This window comes from Peromyscus eremicus, chromosome 2 (assembly GCF_949786415.1).
Source record: "Peromyscus eremicus chromosome 2, PerEre_H2_v1, whole genome shotgun sequence".
In the NCBI taxonomy this organism is placed as follows: Eukaryota; Metazoa; Chordata; class Mammalia; order Rodentia; family Cricetidae; genus Peromyscus; species Peromyscus eremicus.
Window position 1 is genome coordinate 97,621,172 of NC_081417.1, and position 22,288 is coordinate 97,643,459.

The following is a 22,288-nucleotide window of genomic DNA, read 5'->3' on the forward strand; positions in this document are numbered from 1 at the left end:
CTTGTGCATGGCGGAGGGCAAAGAACAAACGCAGAGTACCTAGCTTGAGCAATTCATCACCTAACATCCTCCCAGAAGGCGAATCTACCCAGATTGAAGTGGAAGCAGGGCCTTCAGTATTTTATTCTGTATCAACTCCAGCAACGAACCATTTACTTAGGCAGGAAATTTCATTTTCTCTAGATTTGAGTAAGCCCTTAGCTTGTGAGTTTACATGTGTGCAACACACACACACACACACACAGACACACACACACACACACACACACACACACCCCTCAAAAAACACTAAGGTCAAAGCAAGAATACACCTTCAGGATTGTAACCCAGAAGGTCTGTGAAAACCCTGCCTAACAGTCAGCTTTGGCGCCTGAGGGAGTTTCTGAGCTGCTATGGGATGTGGCAAGACGATCTCCAGCTTGAGTAAGATGCACATAGCTCCCTGTCATTTTCAGTCCCCCAAACAAGCTGCATTTGACCTGGAAGCACCTCAAAAGGGCAACTGTTCCAAGCAGGAGTGAATGCAGGTGAGGACACCCTAGGTGTCAACACACACAATCCCAACCAAAGAAAGCAGTTCCAAATGCTTGCTTTCCTACAGCCTATCTAAGAGTCTCCATGGATTGTCTCTATGTACAAACATATTTGTGCATACACATCTGTGCGTGTGTGTATAACAAAAATCTACTGATTAGGAAGTTCTGACAGCCAGAGTCACATTTAGAAACAAAGTATCTTCCACCTAATCTGCTGTCCCTGTGAACACAGGCCATTCTGCTGATGGGCAAAGCATGGAGTATAGGATTGTTACTTAATAAACTAATGCAAACATTGTGTTATCAAATCTAATTAAATTAACTTTAAATAGCTTACTAATTTGGACTCAAGACATTTTCATTCAATTTAATTAAGTACCATTAATCTTTGAGACTATTTAAATAAGATACTTCCACTGAGTTTATCTTCTATTTTTAAGTATGTATTATAAAGTTTTTTTCTACCAATATAAACTTCTTGAGGAGGAATATCCCAATAGATTTTTTTTTTAGAGATGATTATTCCTACCAATATCTCAACATGGAAAAATTGATATTGTAATCACTTAATTGTTAAATTAATTAAATGTCCTGGAATTTTAAAAACTGAATGGAGGGTTGGAGATGGCTGATCAGTTAAGAGTACTTGTTGTTCTTGTTGAGGACTGAGGTTCAATTTCCAGCACCCACCTGGTGGCTCCCAGCCATCCTTAACTCCAGTTGCAGAGAATCAAATGCCTTCTTCTATTCTCCAAAGGCACCAAGTATGCACATACACATGCAGGCAAAACACTCACATATAAAATGAATACATCTAATTTTTTTGTTCCTTTTGTTTTTTCGAGACAGGGTTTCCTTGTGTAGGCCTGGCTGTTCTGGAACTAGCTCTGTAGACCAGGCTGGCCTTGAACTCATAGAGATCCACCTGCCTCTGCCTCCTGATTGCTGGGATTGAAGGTATGTGCCACCATTGCCTGGCTGAATAAATCTAATTTTTTAATTCAAAAAGCAAAATCTAGGTAACCTTTTTAGTTTTTCTCTAAGTAAATGGAGATATTTGACTCTTGGAGCCCACAGCAAGAACCATTACCCACTATGGAACCAAACACCCCTTTTAGAACTAACATCTCAACACCTGGCTTCACGTAAACACTGCAAAGGGATGCTTACAATCAGAGCGAGGGTAAAAGCTGTGTCAGCTCTATTTTCAGGAAACTCCTGGGATTACATTATTCTCTGTTGTTCATCTTTATGTTTTAATGTATATTATACCATTAATTATTTATTCCACACAAACTGCTTTGAAAAGATAACAACTACCTTGTAAGTATTTTTTCAAAACCAGAACATAAGATAATATCAAAACTACTTTCAAATACTTTTCTTAGCCAACCTAATAAAGTCAATTACATCAGTCTGCAAACGGAAATTAAAACTACTTAAACAAAATGTCTTCTTTAACTACAGAATCGAATAATCTTCCCACTCTAAAATTTACTGGCTCTGTGAGCAACAGCTGAACCGATTGACCTGAAACTTTTCTTCTAGTCTTTTCCCACTGAAAGAGGAAGAAATGATACTAAAAAGGCTTAGAGTTAGCAGGAAAGAGTTGAAATGAGAAAATGCATATAATGTAGAGAAACCACTGTTTTACCTCAGGTAGAAGAAAAATCTTGCTTACACCTATGATTTCATTTTCAGGCCCTTAAATCTAAATGTCATTTTACACTCTTCCCACTCCCACCAAAAATGTTATAAATTGTCCCAAACATTGACAGTATTGAGAAATTCCCATGATCAGTTAACATATGCCACAGCCCCAGATTAATCTGATGTTGCATCTAGATAGGAATTAAGGGGAGAGATGGGGGGATAGGGATGGTATATAGCCAAACAACTAGACTTTCAACATATTTTCTGTACAACTAATTAAAAACAAACACTTTAGGTCATGTAATTTTTAGGTGTAAGTGTAGGGTTGGAAATAATTAAAATGTTACCTTTGCCAAGTAATTCCCAATGTATCCTCACTGGTACTGGGGTATAAATGCCTGCCGTTTTGATTCATGGTCCAGTCACAAATCCTCAGCTGTCAATTGAAACCTAGCAGTCAGATATGGATCGAGCAGTACTACAGTTTTTAGTATTTAAATGAACACATGCAAACTAGTACCCTTACTTTCCCAAGAGGCAACTCAAAGAAAACAAACAGACAAAATTAAAAACAAAACAAAAAACCAAAAAGAAAAAAAAAATCTTACTCTATAAAGCAAATTTCCAGACTTTTCCTTAGAAAAAAAGTTATTGCAATATGCTTCTCTATTAATTAAAGCATACAGAGAAACAAGTGCTTAGAACATAACAATTAGCCAGTATTAGAGTATAAATTGAGCTGAAATAAAAGAAAACGTTAATAATGTTCAATAGAGATTATTTTAGAAAGGAAATAAAAATGCGTTTTTTTCTATGCGACATACCAAATCATCTATACAGAGCAGAATAATCAATATTGGTAAAGCATGCAGTTTGCAAAACAGAGGACATGCAGTTTAGAGGAGAAAGGCCCCGCCCTGCATTGACCCTAACAGGTAGAGAAGCCGGAAGGCTTCCAGTTCCTCATGCTACAAATTACATTTTACTAAAGTGGCATTGTTCAGAAAGAGTCAAAAATGAGCTTGAGTTTTACGTAAAATTCAGAGGTGTGGCATTGTAAATGCTTCCCTGCATGTGAAGAAGGTGGAGAATGCTCTGAATAGGGCCTGAGACAAATTCTCCCCAGATCTGAGCATCGGCTCTTTGGGACACTTCCCAGGAACCCTATCCAGCCCTGTTTGGTTAACAGCTGCCCTACAGTGCTAGCAGATTTATTGAAAAGATATATTGCTTATTTTTATGCTTAAGAAAGTAAACTTATCTGGCATTGTGGGAGACGGAGGGGAGACACACTAGAAAATCATGGATTTTAACCTTTAGAGAGCCAGGCTGTAAATTCACTGCATCATGCACTGAAAAGACGCTGCCTTGCTGAACACACTAACCTGGATTGCCTCTCCTGTGAGAGTTTCTAGATGGTGACTAGAGCCAAAATGCCTTTAAACTTGGGACAAATCGCTTTAACTATGTCCCCAAAACACAGTGCTTTAAAAAGTGGGCTACACCACCTCAGACTCCAGTTTCTTCACAGCCTAAGAGCGATCATAAGGTTTCAGAATGATAGCTTTTATCTGAAAATGTAATCTAAAATTTTGAAGGTACATTTAAATTACTTTAATATTTAAAGTAAAACTAGTTTTCTAAAGAACTGGGAAAAGTCCCCTAGCGTAGACAGAGAAAGAGAACGATATAGAGACGGCTGGATGGGAGAGTCCGCTCAGCTTGATGCTATAGAGAAGTCATAAATCAGAAAGTAAACAGAAAGGAAAGTAGGTATTCTGAAAACAGGCCATAATATTCGTACAAAGGAGAAAACTATATACCTATTCATTTTTAAACAGATGACATATTTCTGCTATTTCAAAGAAGAAAATGTGTTTAGTCTATAGTGTATGAGAAGCAACATTGTGAGATTTGTTTCTGAAGGGACACAGTGGGAGGGGTGGATACACAGGATTTCACTATGTAACTCAGACTGGCCTTGGACACGTTGTCCTCAGCCTCCAGTAGACTGGGATGCAGGACTATTCAGTAGTGCAGGATTGGGGTTGTTTTCTCTCTCTCTCTCTCTCTCTCTCTCTCTCTCTCTCTCTCTCTCTCTCTCTCTCTCTCTCTCTCGTGTTTGTGTGTGTGTGTGTGTGTGTGTGTGTGTGTGTGTGTGTGTGTATGTGTGAGTTCTCTGAGGGGGCCTTCTAATTCAATGTACTAGGCTACACTGCTTATCATCCAAAGTAAGTGGGACACATTTCAAAATATGAGTCTTGAAAGAAAAGAGCTTGACCATATGAGATCACTTCAGGAGCCACCCACTGATCCACTTTCACCAGTGAATGCCAGCTTTGAGTCAGGTTAGCATTTTAAGAAGTGAGATGTATGTCCCGGCATACCACAACCAACTCTGCTAATGATTAGCTACAGGTACAACCTTTCTGCACAAAACCATATGACCCCGAGTACCACTCATGGACTATCTCAGACAAAGCTGAGACATTACTGTCTTCCTGGGTGGATGTTATGTAAATTTGACAAGTTACATGCTGGTGGCTTTTTTTTTTTTTTCTTAATCATCCTTAAAAATTTCAAGTGGGCAATCTTTGTCTTCGTCCTGAACATTTAAAATCAACATAATTTTTAACTTTTTTTCCTACATATACTTTCAAAGAGGTTAGACCAAACTAGCTATTTACTTCCCCTTATCATTAATATATATGCATTTGCATATTTTATCTAAAACAGAAAAAATGCTCAAATATATACAAAATAATCAAAGATTGTATTTAACAAAAGTTTAACATCAAAGTTGGTAAGACACTAATTATTATTGAATTAATTTTCAGTCATTAACTAAAATTTATACAATACGATCTCAGTTTATTTGTCTCTATTATGGGCCAGCACTGCCTCCACTTTCCAAGCATCTAGAGAGACAAGTATCTGTGCCGGCTTGTCTTATATCACTCACTTGAGCCAACTTTCTTCAGCAAGAGCCTTTCTCTTGCTCTTTTTCATTATTATTATTTTTTCTTAACTACCTTTGGACTAATAAACTATCTAGTAAAGTGAAAATTTAAAGAGCGTAGGTAAGGGAAACCGATAAATAACTAAAATAAAAATCAGCTATTATTCTCCGAAGAGTTCCCTGGCAGGGAGGGATGTCTAAAAAACCCAGTTCTTAAGCATCTTATTTAAACCAAGACATCCTTGGACCAAGCAGATTCAAGACAGCTTTTTCCACACTGGAAGACTCAAACTAAGTATATGTATGCTTCTTTAGAAGAACATATGAGACGATTTATTATTATCATTCAAGATGCTAAACACAATCTCATTTTATATTTTAAAGGGATTTTTAATAATAAGTAATAAGCATTTTTAAATTTGGGGTACTGATAGTCTAGCCATTGTTCTGAGAAAAAGTCAGTGATAAAAAAACTTAACCATCAGCCAGGCAGTGGTGGTGCATGCTTTTAATCCCAGCACTTGGGAGGCAGAAGCAGGTGGATCTCTACCAGTTCGACGCCAGCCTGGTCTACAGAATGAGTTCTAGGACAGGCACCAAAACTACACAGGAAACCCTATCTCAAAAAAACAAAACAAAACAAAACAAAACAAAACAAAAAACAACTGTCAGTTATTTCTAGTCAAAATTTAAAGCTGGATTTTAACTGGTACATAAATATGTCTTTCATCTCTCTTATATTTTCCAAGTATCTTACTTTACAAAATAAGAGGTGGGCTCCTGTCTCATAGCAGTCAAGCTTAAAAGACCACAAGCAAATGAGTTTAGAAACCCAGTTTGTTAGTGCCATGTGACTGTGTAGAAGAGGGGCTGGTTCCTAGTTTTCTTATATTCTGAAAGTCAGACTTAATCATATGCATATCTGTACAAAAATACAGTCACATGCCAATTTATTTAATTTATATGAACCTATCAAAATGAAAGAGGACTGTCTATAAAACCAAGATGTTAAATACATTGTGCCCAGTGTTCCAAGAAACAAGAAATGAAAGAAACGGGCCCCACCCACAGTGCAATCAGTACAGGGGTCAAATAAAACAACTATAAACTACTGAAAAAAGGCAAGGGCTAGGACCTGCCTGTGCTCTCAGCCTGCAGCTCCTCCTTTGGAAGGGAACCTAGTGCTTGGCATAATTCAAATGAGATTGTGTCAAAAAAAGCCAGGAAGGGAACCATCTGGGTTCTTTCAAATATCTGCACAAGAAGGCTGGGACCTAGCTCAGTTAGAGTACTTGCCCAGTGTGCACAAAGCCCTGGGTTTGGTCCCTGGTCCTAATGCCACAGAAAATCAAGTGCGGTGGTGCAGACTTTTACTTCTAGCACTTGGAAGGTGGAGGCAGGAGGATCAGAAGCTCTAGGTCATCTGCTATTACATAGTGAATGAGTCCAAAGACAGGCAGGATTCTCAATTAACTAAGTAATTAAAATGAATAATCTGCATAAGCAGAAACACCTAAGTAGAAATACCTAAAATACTACACATAAATAAGTATGTTAAGTTGTTGACAGCCATAGAGAATCAATATGGCCTTAAAGTCAAGTTTGTACACTCAGATGAAGGCCTTTCATTGGTTATACAAGGGGACTTGAGGTTTTTAGTTAGTTAGTTTGTTTATTTACTTATTTAGGTTTTTCGAGTCAGGGTTTCTCTGTGTAACAGCCCTGGCTGTCCTGGAACTCACTCTGTAGACCAGGCTGGCCTCAAACTCACAGAGTCCGCTTACCTCTGCCTCCCCAGTGCTGCGATTAAAAATGTGCACCACCACCACCACCACCACCACCACCACCACCACCACCACCACCACCACCGCCTGGCAACTTTAGTTACTAAATGCATAAATTTGGGGAAAAAATAAAACTAAGCCAAGTGACCCTGTTTGCTAGATTCAACAAACAGGCAGTTTACTAACAGTCTGCCAAGACAACAATGGCTCTCCATTGAACCAATAAACCCCGGAATGTAAACTCAATAACCAACATGAGCAAACTGACCTCTTCACTTCACCTTTACAAGACTCTCAAGGGAGGATCTTGAAGTCTATGTTTTACCTTCTCTTGAGGTTCCCCATTTCTCCTGATAGCTCAGGGAAACAGACTGGGGAAGGAGGGCAATGGAGGCGCATAAAAAGAATCAGCAAGCACTTGACAGTTCATGCTCTCCCCTTACTGCCTGGATGGGTAAACATTTCTTCTATTAACTATTGCTTGTGGAGCCACTGACATGAACTGTGAATGGGTGCTGCAGAACTTTAACAAACAGGGAAGATGGCCACAACCAAACTGTCAAAAGGAGAACTCAAAGCCACCCTGGTACCTTACAGTCACTCCGTCATTTTGTGAAGCCATGCTGCTTAGTGAAACAAAGTTAAATGGGTATGAGTAGTCCACCAACTTCATCAAAATCGCTGAGTCAGACATGAAGAGTTGGAAAATAAAGAGTCCTTCTCTTTCAGTGAAAGCTGCTCACGCCTATAGAACTTAAGGGAGCTAGGGAAGCTGGGGACAACGTGACCTTTTCCCCTTTCAAGACTTGTCCAAAGGCAGACACACCTGTTCTCATCTCAAGGCAAAAGCCAAACTCCTGGCTCCTCAACCTTGGTCCTCACCACTACTCCATCGTCTGTCACTCTCCCGACTCCTCGGGCCTCTCACTGTCTCCAGCCTATCTCCACGTGCAGCTCAAAAGGGTGTAAATACCATCTAAGAGTTCGTCCCTCCAAGAGCTTTGTGCTTCAGGATAGAAGACAGTTTCCCCTTGTGTTTTTATTGATTGGAGTTTAAGGTTGCATTAAACTTAACTTTATGCTGACATTAATTTGAATAGTATATCTAGAGCCCTGTCTTTGATAACCAGAAAAAGCAAATAAAGGAGTTAATAATAAAAGACAGACAGATGATGGAAGGATTTTTTTTTTTTTCAATTTCAAAACTAGCCCCAAAGCTAAACATTTGCATAGCCATTAGTTTGACTAAAACTTCCTTTAAATGTGTTTCCTTTTCAGCAGGCATATGTGAAAAGTGACCTCTTACCATTTACATATCTACCCAGAAGTCATGTGCTAGGCTTTTGCGTCATGCTGTCAATTATGATAACAGCCACAATGAGAATGGCCTGAGTGTTGATAGCCTGCTTCCTGGCTTTACTGGGAAGCTTGCTGGTCATCCACTTGTGTCCTTTTCCAATTGCTTACTTCTAGTGACTGGCTTTTCAATAGTTTTTATGTTTCAAGCTTTGGCTTTGTCGTTTGCCAGGACAAATATTATAAGAGGATTTCACTTCACATCTTAGTTTCTTTAAAAAAATAGAAAGGAAGAAAGAAAGAAAGAAAGAAAGAAAGAAAGAAAGAAAGAAAGAAAGAAAGAAAGAAAGAAAGAAAAGAAAAGAAATCCTACAGAGGCAATTTCTTCAAAAGCTATTTTGTGTAACAAAAATCTTCAGCGTAATGAAAAGTACTTTCAAATTCTACCCAGAAAAGTGTTGAGAATATTTCAGCATAACTAGTCGATAACTGAACTTGAAATAACAGTGTTGCACAGTCACAGGAGATGTAACTGCTGCCGCTGAAGCATAAATAAAACCCACAGGGTAAGTGACAAGGCACTCAGCCAACGGCTCTGGTCTCAGAGAGCAGATAGTCAGGACTTCACTTTGAGACTGTGAGAACCAGCCTTATTTCTTACAATAAGAGCTTACTTGACTTAACTGTCTCATTTAAGGAAGGCAAAGCAACTTCCTATTCATTCTACCTACAATTCCCAGTCTGTATCCAGAGTCAGGGTGCAATTCAATGGCTGGTTTGTATGGTGTGGTCTCTTATGGCTATACAGGAAGTTTCTTAACCATAGACTCTTAGCTCCAATTTACAATTAATTTTTGTGGTATTGATGATTACTAAAGGTTTCTGCTGGGGTAGCAATGTTTCACCAAACTGTAATTGATGATAAATAAGCTACATTATTTTTTAATTACTAAACTTCCTATGATAGCAATTAGTCCTCAAAATGGTAAACTTTTGAACCTTAGCACATCAAGAAGGAACTGGTGTTAATTTAACTGACTTTTCTCATAATACCCATTGGCATTAAAATTATTAGACTGAGTTATAAAATAACTTCTATCCCTGCTAAGTAAAAATCTAACATTTTGCTAAATAGTGCCCGTTTACTTTCAAGTAGATAAAATTTGGAAGGTAGGGTTGCTTCAGTGTCAACAGAAAGAAATGTGTGCAGGGAACATGAGAGGCAGGAAGAAAGGACTTCATTGCTCTGGAAGGGAAGTCAGCGAAGGTGTCCCCAGCATTCTGAAAGTGTTCCTGATCAAGACAAGGCATTTGGCAGCAGAGAGCAGAGCCCCATTTGCTAAAGCAGGATCCCAGAGTTCTTCAAGCCACTGCACCATTTCCCGAGAGAGAAGTTAAAGCAGAGTGAAGCTCCTGTTGAGCAGAGTGAAGCTCCTGCTGAGGTTCTACAATCTCTCCTATGCCAGTGGCCAATGCATTAAGTCAGTCAAGGATCCCAAAGTCAGACAGACCAGGGCCAGGCCTTGAACAACGCCCAAGACTGTGACAGGTGATACAGGCGAGTCCTGATCAGCTACATGAGCTGACTATTGTACTTCGCAGGGAGGACTGGTATTTATGACAAGTCTGCTTTACGTGAACCTTCCCGATTTTCCATAATTAAGTGACTTTATTTTTTAAATTTAAATGCAATGTCATATGTATATTTAGGTGAAATTCCAACATCAGAAAAAAACACACAACAACTAATATCTCAAGGCAGTTAGAATCTGGCATTAGTCAAGAATAATCATGGTAAAAAAGGAGCTCACAAATGTGTGACTACTAGTAACTGTGTGTAACAAGCAACTCAGCATCAAAGGAGGTGCTTCGCTATTCAAGTTTGCCAGTATGGATGAACTTTAATAGGTTACATTTCAATTGAGGAATGTCAGTGTGGTCATGGGTTACAAACAGCTGTAGTGAAAGCCTTTCTGTGGTATCATTTTGTAGGAAGGTTATTAGAAGACAGTCAAAAATATCCAATAATCTTAAATTTATTGTTAACGTAATTTATGTAAGCTATATGAAAGTTCTTTTCTAAGGGGAAAAAATAGCATGCAACAATGCACATCAATACTTCCCATAAGCTGAAAGGATAAATCTTTATAAAGCAACCCACATGAACTGAAGAATGCACCTGGTGACAATATTTATTTTTAAGGGGTCATGTATAGTAAAGGTTATAGGGAATGTTTAAAAAGCCCTCCGGACTAAAGCCACTGCCTTTCTAATTTTGAATTTCTCCTAGCTAATATAAAATGATTGATCACTTTTATTTCATGTACCCCTTGATTTTCCTTTGCATTCATCATTGAGTGCTTTAAATCAAATGCATTTAGGAGCTGCCCTTAGAAGAGTGGTCTCTTTTAAATCTTCGTAAAGTAATGAGAGGACACAGTAAATCAATCTCATTTCTGCTGGAGGAAGAATAACCTTTACTGAAGTCATTTAAACTATTCGCTCTCTCCATTCCTGTAGAGTGAATATGCAGCTTCATCTCTACTGTTCTTAATTTGAAAGGATAAAGAGAATAGATTTTAACTGGTGCTCCAGTTAAGTGATATGCTTACATCATATGATATACATTTATGTTGTTTTATTCATGTCTCAAAGTCATAGTTCATTATGAATTTGGCAAACTGAGTTCCTTCAAATCAAAATTTCATTACATAGATAAATTATCTATCTGCTCAGTATTTAAAAAATTTAACTGTGGAGTATATGGCTTTTTGCTTCCAAGAATTAATATATACCATATATTCATAAATAGCAAACACATTTGAACTCAGAAAATATATTCACATTGTAAGTGGTCTTTACTCAACACTACCCACTTAAATAGCAAATGTCAGACTTTATAGGAAAGTGTTGTATATATTCCTCAGATTAGAAGATGCCCAGATTTCTGCCCACAGTTGAGGTCCAGGTTTTCACTGTGCCGAGATTTCTTGATGCATCTTTAGACAATGTTAAGAGAGAGGTAAGTTTGGTATGAATGAACTTTTGTGACTGTCATTACAGGAGACCCTGACATTAATCTTAATTGATATAAACTAAAGCTGCCCTGGGCTAGGGTAAGGAAATAGGACAACTGTTTCTCAGTGCATGGGATTGGTTGTAATATTCTAAATGTGTTTGGAGCTAAAGGTTAAATAACAGAGGCATGTTTTTTGAATTAAAAATTAACTGGAAATTAGGGAGGTGTCATAAAGAATAATGGCAAGTCCTGTGACAAAAATATTTCTGAAAAAAAATATATGATTTTTTTAAAAGACAAGTTTCCAAAACCTATAAATCCTGCATATGTTTAAAAAACACAATGAACACATACATTTGTTAAATAGAACCATAGTAGTTATAACACATCCATATTATAGCAATTTTAGAGGTGAAAAAAAGCAACATTCCAGAGAATTATGTTGAAGCCATTGGCTGGCAAAGCCACTAATTATTATTTGGTATTTCCATAACTATATACAGATGTCTTCAGTCAGTTCTCTTGTGTTCTGTTTTGTTATTTTAACCTTGCAAAATGTCAAGTATCTTGAATGAGCTATCATCTTTATGGCTTTCTCTGAACTCTGCATGTGGTGACTTCTACTCTACACAGTCTATCACCTTGGCCTGAGAAAGGGAAGGCCTGGAGAACAGTAAGCAAAAACCAGATAGGCCATTCTAGAATTGAGTAAGTAGGCACAAGTAACTTCGCATGTTTGGTACATATATAAACCTCATATAAACACATAGACAACTTGGTGTTTATTCCCAGCTCTGTCTTATGTACTGTGGCCTACTTTTCTTATGTAATGTTTTACATACTGTTAACTTCAAACTGCTCTGTATCCAAACTTAAGAACAGCAAACATATGCCTCATAAAATACACTTCAATTCTGAAGTGCTTAGAACTGTTTCTGTGACCCTATAACTAGAATCATGGGATCTCTACGTTGGTGTTGTGCATACTTTAGACTCGGGCTAATTTGTTTATAAGCCACCATTAATCCTGGCTGTAGTTTTTCACAGTTTGGATAAACACTTCATTTGCATTAAATTTACAGCATTAATGAGATGTGAAATTTAAAATGCTACTTGAAACATAAATGATGTAAGAAGGCAGAATCACCCCCCCACACACACACACAAAAAAAAGTGTTTTATTGCATCTGAAATCAGTGAAGCAATTTAAATGTATTGGAGTAGGAATAATGTTTCGCCTGTGAGCTCAATGTTAGAGCACATCCTCCTCCTGGACTGAATATAAAGGAGGAGTGAAACATCTGGAGAAAACAAAATTGCTTCAAACACAAACTATGTACTGACTCTAGCTGGCTCTCGAACTGGTTTTCCATGTCAGCGCTTAAAAGCCACATTGGCTAGTAAGTGCTCAATATCCAGTAGGACAGAACAATGCAGTCTAGCTGGAACACAACACGTGTCTGTGGGTGCTGTCACTGTGTGCTTTGGAGATGGGAGAGGATGCGAGCCCGTTTCAGAAACTTCAGACAGGTGAGAAGCAGAGGATAAATGAGAAAAAAAATTTGGAAAACAAAATGATCAATTTTGGTCTCAGAAGCCCCGTGAGCCCCATCCTGAATCCAGATCTGAGAGGCAACATGGAGAAAAGCACCGAAGCAAAGCGTGGCTCCCCCATTCCACCTGGGTGACATGTGCCCACCTGTTGCTGATGCAGGAAGGATGGGTCTCTTGGGTTTAGTCCCACATATCGACTGGCTTGAGATGTGCCTGAGGCTGTGTAGGCTGATTAAGGAAGAACAAAAACAAAGATAAAAATTGTGAACTGTCAGAATGAACACCCTGTCCATGTATAAGAAACCCAGAGAAGTGGGAGCTACTACCAAAATGGTGTCTCCATTTCTCTTCTCTTTTGTCCGAGTGAATAGCAAATAACAGAAAAGAAATGGCCATTGAATTCAAATCAACTATTCCCCCCTTAAAAAAAAAAAAAAAAAAAAAAAAAAAAAAAACCTATGCAATGAACCATAACCTATGTGTCAGTGTGGGTGTCCTCACTGTGTGCTATGGCTGCAGGACTGCCTAGATGCTGAGACTCGGCTGTACTGAAGACTTTCTTCACAGACACACCTTTCCCCTTCGTCTAATGGAATAATCAAGGATGGCTGCCTGTGGTTCTAAATGTGAAAGTGGATGAAGTGACAGGGAATGTGACCACTTTTAATGACAGGGTTAAGCAGACGTGCTTGACGAGTAAGAGATGAAAAAAATGTTTTACTTAAATGTGTACCCAAACAAATTAAAAAAAAATAATAATAAATCCACTAATACTTTTCTTAAAGAGGAGCCCGGATTACATCACATACAGTGAGTTAGCTCCATCTTCTATCTAATATGAGGAATGTCCCCCAGCTTGGTAGAAACATTTCTGACAAAAACAAAAAACAAAACAAAACAAAAAAACCCTTCATTTTCCATTAGTGTAAAAACAACTATCACTTGCTTGTGATTGGCTAGGGAGGAACTCATGGTACCTATTACATACTTGGTCACCAGGTAGTGTAGACACGGGTGACTGTTCTTTCCATTGCTGTGGTCTAGTTTACAACTGCTTTTTATGCAAGTGTTTTTCTGGTGGGGTGAACTTCCCACAGAAATATTCTCATTTCTAAATCTACCTTTTACAAGGAAAAGAAGAATCAAGCCTACTCCTCCATCTCCGATTGAACAGAGAAACCGAGTCTGTACCGTGTTACACTAGGAAGTCTCAAAAGGGTTAAAATCATTATAATTAATTAGGAATTCAGACACTGGCTTTAAATAGGCTAGCTTTAAAAAAACAACAACAACAACAATATATTAATTTTTCATGTTCACTTTAAAAATGCATTATTTAAACTTGGAGACTTTTAGGTCAAGTTTTTAAAACACTGAGGATGCTCACAGGTTATGTTCTAATTCCTGCTAAATAAGGCAAGGGTGGCCATTAGCAGCCAGTATTCTCCACTCATCACTAGGCCTTGAGAATTCAATACACAGGCTGGGAAGTGAGAAAGGAGCCTTACTCTCAGTGTGAACACCATGTCTGGGCTCGCTCGCTCTTTCTGTTATTCTTTCTTTCTTTCTTTCTTTCTTTCTTTCTTTCTTTCTTTCTTTCTTTCTTTCTTTCTTTCTTTCTTTCTTTCTTTCTTTCCAATTCATTAAAGAGAGGCTTCCCTTGGTCTCTGTAAACTTTACTGAAGTATAAATTCAACATCCAGTTTCTCATTATCAGTTGTGTTACTCAGTATATTTCTTTTATGTAGAAGTGGAGAAAGGCCTGGTGAAGCCAACTTTATATAAGCTAGATATTCCTTTAGAATATTTTAGAAATTTTACTAGTCAAATTAGATCTCTTTTTGAACAACCTCTGCATGAGTAAACAAGTAATTCATTATCAAACAGACTGAAGGTATACCCGTGAAAGGGTTGTGGTTATCTGGACCGGATCCTCCCCTGAATTTGATGTATGGGTGTCAGCATAAAAGTAGGCACCAAAAGTTCCTGGAACTTTGGTTTTGATCATTTATCCTGAGGTAGTTTTTTGACTACCTTTTAAAATCATATTTTTATGTGCTTTTATTTAAACTTTGTCATGGTTCAAAGATGCTGTGATGTTCACTTTAAAAGTATGCATATGGTGTCTTAGTGACTGTAATATGCACAGAAAACATCTAGAAGAAGAGTCTCACCCATTTTTGCATTAAGGGAAGTGCTCACTGGGGTAGGACTATTTGCCAGTGAGCTAATTACCAAGCATCACTGATTAGTGATGTACATTTCAAGCCTATCTGGACTTACTAGTTTATAGGGCTCATGAATTCTGCTAAATAAATGCTGAGTATTCACTGTGCACTTAAGGTATTGTCCTTTTTTTTTTTTTTTTTTTTTTGGAAAGTGTCTTTATATGTTTTTAGAAGTCATTTAAAAAAAAGAATGTCTTTCCAATGGCTGAGAGAAAAGAGAGAGAGTAAGAGCCGGTGATACCTCTGATGGTGTAATTCCACAAGGGAGTTTCCAGAGCACAAGGGATTTCTTTGCTGTATGCAAGAAAAACCATCAGAATATAAACCCATCATGGTGATGGCACATGCTGGTGCCTCCCAGATGAAACCTCATCAGTTGTCCATCTGTGCACATCAGCGCCCTTTAGGAAGCTAGTAGTTTGGGTGAAGCCAATTGAAAATGTATTCCTTATCTAATTCTGACATGTTATATGATGACTTGGCCTACTGGTGTATGCTACATAATGATACTACCTACATATGACATTTACAATGCTATAGCCATGCTAACGAGCATACTATCTGACTATAATGTGATAGCCAAAATAACCGAAAGATTTAAAGAAAAAGTTGTAGATCATGACAGTGTCGGTACCTTACATGTATCTAATCCTATGCTTCACAGGGTCCTTGCCTGCACAGCACAATGTGTGACTGCTTCTCACAATGACATAACCTATAGTGAGGTAAACATGTAATTATCTTGCAGAGGCACTGATTCCATTCGCTTGGGGCAGGGGGTTGATTTCTAGAAATACTCCAATAAGTAATAATTATCTAATCTCTCTTTTGGTGATGTAAAACCTTTGTGTACTGTGTTGTGTTATCAGTGTAATTTCAATGTCTACCTTGAAGAAGCAGGCATGAGTTATTACTTTTGTTGTGGCTGTTGGCTAAAAATAAAAAATAAAAAAATAAAAAATCATGTTTCTCCCTTGTCAAATATGATGCACTAATGGAAATTTGATAAGAGAGAGCATGTGACAGCTGGGCCACATCCATGCCTGCTAGCTCCACTTAAATGAGAAATCTCCATCTGCTCAGGTAGCCGGAAAAGTCCCCGTGTGTTCCACCTTGGATCAGGTATCCAATGGTGCCTTGGATGGACATTTCTCATTTCCTACAGAAATACTTACTGGATGCTGTGGGTGAAGCTGCCTCACCTTCAGGGGATGTAGTGATGGGTTTAGTGTCTGTCATGGTCAGAGTCACAGGTCGCACTGCACTGGGATGGGGAGAGGGTGCCAGGACAGGAGTGAAATGGCCAGGCACTTTCCCTACTACTTGACCACTGCTGTTAGGCTACAAAACAAAAACAGAACGCCGGGTGAAGCAATCCGAAAGGCAGACATCCTGTCTAACAACTCCACTCAGTACGCGCACATGGGTTCTGCACAGCGTGGAGAGCTGCCGCCATGCAGGCCCTCTCTAGCCGGCACTGGGAGCCAGTCAACAGTAGTAAGAAGCAGCGGCAACGGTATCTAAAGGAAGGTTTTGACCATTAATGCACTTTGCACAGGTGATTTCCTCTTTACAACACCCCTAGATGTTCAGCCGACCTGAGCCTCTCATGTAGTCGGCCAGAAAACCCACATGGACTGAGACTGATGCCTAGCTAAAGCTAAAATGGAATTCCTTTCTGAATTCTCTACAGTGAGAATCCAGCAACCCTACGTTCTGCTCTTTATTCTCAGTTTATTTCTCAGTTCAATATTTTCCTACTAAACAATGGTATCACTGACATAGGGATACAAGAATGTCAAGGATAGGAAACATATCCAACACTGTATAGTTTCCTTCATTCACAGTCAATAATCCATTCTTCTGCATATAAACTCTAGCTTCCTCTCACACACAGACACACATATCAGGCAATTTAGACTCTAGGGTACCCAGTCTGCTTTCAATCATTTACTAACACAAGCAGATAGAATGAGATTGAGAGCATCTAAGATTTCCGATGCACACAGAGTTATAAACTGCAGAAGTCAGACATTACGCTTAGGAATAAAACATCCTCCAAAGAAAAGGACTATGATGCACCAAAGTGGACTCGAGGACCATCAGTTGCACACTGCTGTGTGTTACTCTCCGATCACTGTGCACGAGGAGCAGCATAGATGTCTGTGAGAGTTAATGAAGAAAACCCCCTGTCCAGTTTCGGAAAAGACGTTATTTCTTGAGTTTTGTCCACTCAATAGAGAAATAGTTGCTGTGGTAGAAGGCAAAACCCTAAGGATATAATGTCTGAAGAAAGCCTGGGCTATATTATCCCAGAAAAAGAATGCTATTTTTGATTATACTCATGGAACAGTTCTTCACTGCATGATCTTTTATAATAATTTTCTGGGAAGTATTCTCCACAAATATACAGTCTTTATAATTCCAACTTCCCAAAGCAAAGAAATCAATGAAACAATATGTATCTAAATACCCGCATATAAATTATAACTGGATATTTCTTTAGAGAAAGATAGCTAATAGCACTTAAATATTTTGACTTCGAGGCATGGATTGAGTCTTTGGGTGGGTTACAGAGAGACTACTTCCTCTACTTTATTTTTTAAAACTGACTTTGAATATCCTGGCTATTCATCATGGGTAATTTTAATTATTTAACTTTATGTCAGGAAAATAAACTGGAGTTTTCCTTGATAGAAACCTATGGGAGAATTATATCTTTAAACCAATTTTATTCAAAATATTCCACTGAATAGCACGACTGTCTCACTATAATTGGTGCAGCAGTAATGGAATTAATCTCCAAATTGCTGTGGGGAGGAGAAGACATTTTAGTTGCTTAAGAATCCAGATCAGCATGGCACTGGCTGAGGCTGGGAAGCAGCAGCCAGGACTACAGGGCTTGAGGACCACTACTTACTCCCCATCTCCAGCACTGGAAGATGCAGAGCAACAGTCCTACTCTGAAATGCAAATTAACTGGCTTTGAGTTTGGAATTAAACATCAAAGCAGATATAATGTTCCTTAAAACAAAACAAAACAAAACAAAACAAAAATTTCTGCCATTCACTATAAAGACACATTTTTCTTTCTAGGTCAGTGGTAGTTTATTTCTTTAAATAGACATTATCAACTTCTGGCTATGGGAAAATTGTAAATGACTGCTTTGTGTATGTCTTGGAAAGAAGAAAGCTCTCATTTTCACACTGGTGGTACAATCATCAATGGCAAAAGTGCTTCTGCATAATGTTCACCAAAACAGTCCATACCTACCTGGAGCAGGAGTCAAATGGCAAGGATCTCAAGGAAATGCTGCCACAGGAGATAAGCTTGTGCAGTGTACACTTTGTCTACAGGAATTGAATGGCTATGAACGGACAGGTGTTCTCCCATTCAAAAGTAGGAAAGGAAACAAAGGAGAGCGCCCAAGTCCATGAAGACCTTTCTAAAACACCAGGGCCAAAGGAAGGTTACACTTCAGTTTTCTACCAGTGTAAACAAGTGAAGCTAGGTTCTGAAGCGTCTACCTCTCCAGCTGCTGTGGGACACAGAGAAGGGTGTCTTGTGTGAGGATGAACGGCACTGGCAATGCACTATCCTATTTACTATGCTCCTCCCAGTATATAAAACTCTGACATTTTCTTTTTGCTTTTGACTTTCAACTGAGATGGGAATAGGATGCCGCTGTAGAAGCTGGACATTTACTTTGAAAACATACAGGAAAAACTGTGACAAAAGAGGCAGATTATCACCTAATATGCACTCTTAACTTATAAAGAAATCGAAATATATGTAAAACAAGCACTGAATAATTAAAGAAATGCGTAACACTAAGGGCCTGATTTTAATTTGCATAATTTTCCCCTTAACAGTGCCTAATTAAGACATCAGTTTTAAAAAAAAAAAAAATCCAATGGAACTCTAAGATTTTCCACACTGAATTAACGTTAAGGACTTTTAATGGATGTCTTAATTAGACTTTGTTATTCATGGAAATTCTACACAAATTAAAATCAGACCTTGTGTGCACAGTTCCCAGATGAGTCTAGCAAAATACTCTATGGAACAGAGACTTTTGAATCCATACTCTGAGAACAAATTTCACTTCTAAATTGGTACCCTAAGATCTTACTCTTACTTGTCTTTAGTCTCATCATCATTATACCACATGGACATCTTTTTCTAAAGCACAAATAGATGCTTAACTCCCAAATGTTAATACTTAGTTTCATATATTAGTGAAACTAAAAGCAAAGGTAACTTTCTAAGTCACACAAAGGGTACAGCATATTATGTTTAAAATAAAACATCCAGAAAGGACCATTCTGCTTCATTTAACAAGTTAACACAAAAGTTGTTTTTCCCCCATGAACTTTATAATTGATACACATATACTCGTGTACTCTAATTTTAGTACAATTTAACGGTGGTATCATAAAATGTTGTATACATTTCTCAAAGTCTTAAAAAGTTTTTAGAAGTGGACAGGGGTTTTTGAGATAAAACAGCAAAGCCTGATACTAGACCATAAGATCAAAATGACATTAGAGACCTGGATACTATAACTACTGATAGACTCATTATTGGCACAAAGACCATGTACTTGGCTGTGCAAAATCCTCCTGTGAGAAACCCCTAAGCCAGAAGAAATCAAGCATCTAGAGTGAGAAATGCACAAGAGTTACTGTACTTATACAACAAATCCCTAAGACCACTGCATGATGTTCAGAGAGACTGAGATAAATGATGAGATATATATATACATATATATATAGAGAGAGAGAGAGAGAGAGACAGAGAGAGACAGAGAGAGACAGAGAGAGAGAGAGAGAGAGATACATAGATAGATACATACATACAGATAGAGACAGAGATACAGAGAGACAGAGACAGAAAGAGCTAGAAATGCCACTCATTATTAAACGTAAGTCATGTCTCTACAGAATCAAGAGTCATCAAAGGCTGCTGAAAATGTTTACATTACCAAAGCTGATTTTAATGCCGAATAACTGGCCTATAAATACAGCTGTAAGTTCTTTTGTGGGTGTTTATTTTAGCACATACCTTTCTCCTGCCTGGAATAAGCACTTTGTCTCTTTGTCAAACCAGGTAGTTCAGAGGTGTGAACTCCAGCTTAGAGGTTTTTTGGCAATGAGCATTCTGCATAAACTTTCTTTCAATCAATGAAAATCCAAAAACATTAAACCCAAAACATCTTCACAAATGTATCCCTTTGGGGCAACACACTTCCTACCTGTCATTCAGCCACCTTTAAATTAAAAAAAAAAATGCATTGAGTCACCAAGAAACTTTCTGAAGACAGATTGGAAGGCTTGATGTTCCAGACATACTTTCTGACTAACCTTGTGCCTTAGAGCTAGGCCTGTCCCACGCCCCTAGGCTCTATGTTTATTTTGTTTTCTCTTATTTTTACCTGGCTGGTTTGAGGACTGGATGGGTCATAGGAAGGGACATAGTTCTTCAGAGTATCCTGAGGATTCAGGTGGGGAGGATATCTGATCGTTGGATGAGAAAAGTAGCTTGATGGGGCTGGAGGAAGGATAGCTTGCGTTGGAAATGGCAGCGGTGAGGGTGGAGGTGGAGTTCGAGTGGAGATGACTGCAGAACACAAAAGAAAAACACAAAGACTGGCTGGTCAGCAGACTGTCTTCCTGCTGCATTCACCCAGTGCTAGAAAACGGGAGCCTGTTCATTCACTTGTTCCCATAAATACATAAACTATCTTTCCCTTTGTTTTCCCGATGCTAGCACCACTAAGGACATATGGACATAACTCCACCCTACATAAAAACCCATCTTCTTGCCAGACCCAAGAACAATTTTTAAAGAAGTTCTCTTGTACAACTTATGGTAGAACTAGACAAAGTAATTTCTTGAGTAAGTTCCTTTCCATTCAAGATATATTCCTCGATAACAAGTCTTTCTCTCCCTAAATCTGGACCAAGTTACAGCATTAATTAGGAAGAAAAAGAGCCACAATTTTCTACTATAACTCAAAATAGAAATGTAATTCAATTTCAAATAAACCATCTCCCTACACAACCTAGTTGACAGTTGTTTAAAATGAAAGCCAACAATTAACAGACAAAAATGTCAGGTCATGAATAATGAATGATCTGCTCACTGTGTAAATACTCTTGAACATTATTAGCACATGGGACTGGACTCTTCCTCCTAATGAAGATGACTCCTTTCAAAACCAAAAGATCTTTAATCTATGGCTATTTTTATTCTGACTCCAGCTGACACTATACTGAAGTTCAAAGGTATTGTCGAGGTAGGATCAAGAATAAAACCCACAAAAATGTTAATTTAAATTTTATATAGGTAAACATATTAATTTACCCACATATTTTACAATAATATGTTCTAGTGACAGAAGAAAGTACTATATGTGTTGTAGATAATATTCAATGGTAGCTTTGTACAACACTATGATCATAATGTTTAGTTTTAAAAATAACTTTTAAATCTTAAATATGGAGAAAGAATATTTTAGCCAATATCTCTATAAGGTTGCTGAAAATAATTACATAATTACTAATTAAGACAACAATATATAGAAGTAAAGATTAAATCTCCATTGTTTTGATACTTTAATCGAAGTCATATGAAAATACAAAAAGTGTTCCATGTTTTAAGAACCAATGTGAAAATTAAGTGCTCTTCATGACTACAAGTGAAGACTCTATAATGATCATCTTCAACTTTGTAATTATGGGAAAAAGAGAGAGGGGAGAGGGAGAGAGCTTTAAGAGGCATTGCTATTTTCCTCAAAGAAAGCACTCAGGATATAAAAATTTAGGAACGCATACTGGAGAAGCACAAATTTAGTTTGACAAGTCTAGGAGACTGGTCCTCAGAACCTGAAGTGTGTGAGAACAGAATACATGGTTTAAACCTTTTCCCTTTGTAATCCTTCTACTGGACACACTGTGGATAACAACTGTACATTTCTTACAACAGAAGTCCTACAAGTATTTCTTTAAGCTATACACCTACTTGAAGCATAATTTAAGGAAATACAGACAGATGTTTATTGAAATTGGGCATCTTTGTTTGTTTTTTGTTTTGTTTTGTTTTGTTTTGTTTTGTTTTTTGAGACAGGGTTTCTCCATGTAGTTTTGGTGCCTGTCCTGGATCTCACTTTGTAGACCAGGCTGGCCTGGAACTCAGAGATCCTTTTGGATCTGCCTCCTGAGTGCTGGGATTAAAGGTGTATGCCACCGCCGGCCGG

At 38.1% G+C, this 22,288-nt stretch overlaps 1 protein-coding gene across 1 annotated transcript in view; it reads right to left on the minus strand.

The window, feature by feature from the left end:
• Nfib (nuclear factor I B) overlaps positions 1-22,288 on the minus strand; it is a 222,975-nt gene that overhangs the window by 16,486 nt on the left and 184,201 nt on the right. The window contains exons 8-11 of the mRNA XM_059254483.1: positions 20,465-20,649; positions 16,232-16,370; positions 12,947-13,029; positions 2,537-2,625 (exon numbers count right to left, since the gene is read on the minus strand). Of these exons, the coding sequence (XP_059110466.1) occupies positions 2,537-2,625; positions 12,947-13,029; positions 16,232-16,370; positions 20,465-20,649 (496 nt within the window). The remainder of the gene's footprint in view (positions 1-2,536; positions 2,626-12,946; positions 13,030-16,231; positions 16,371-20,464; positions 20,650-22,288) is intronic.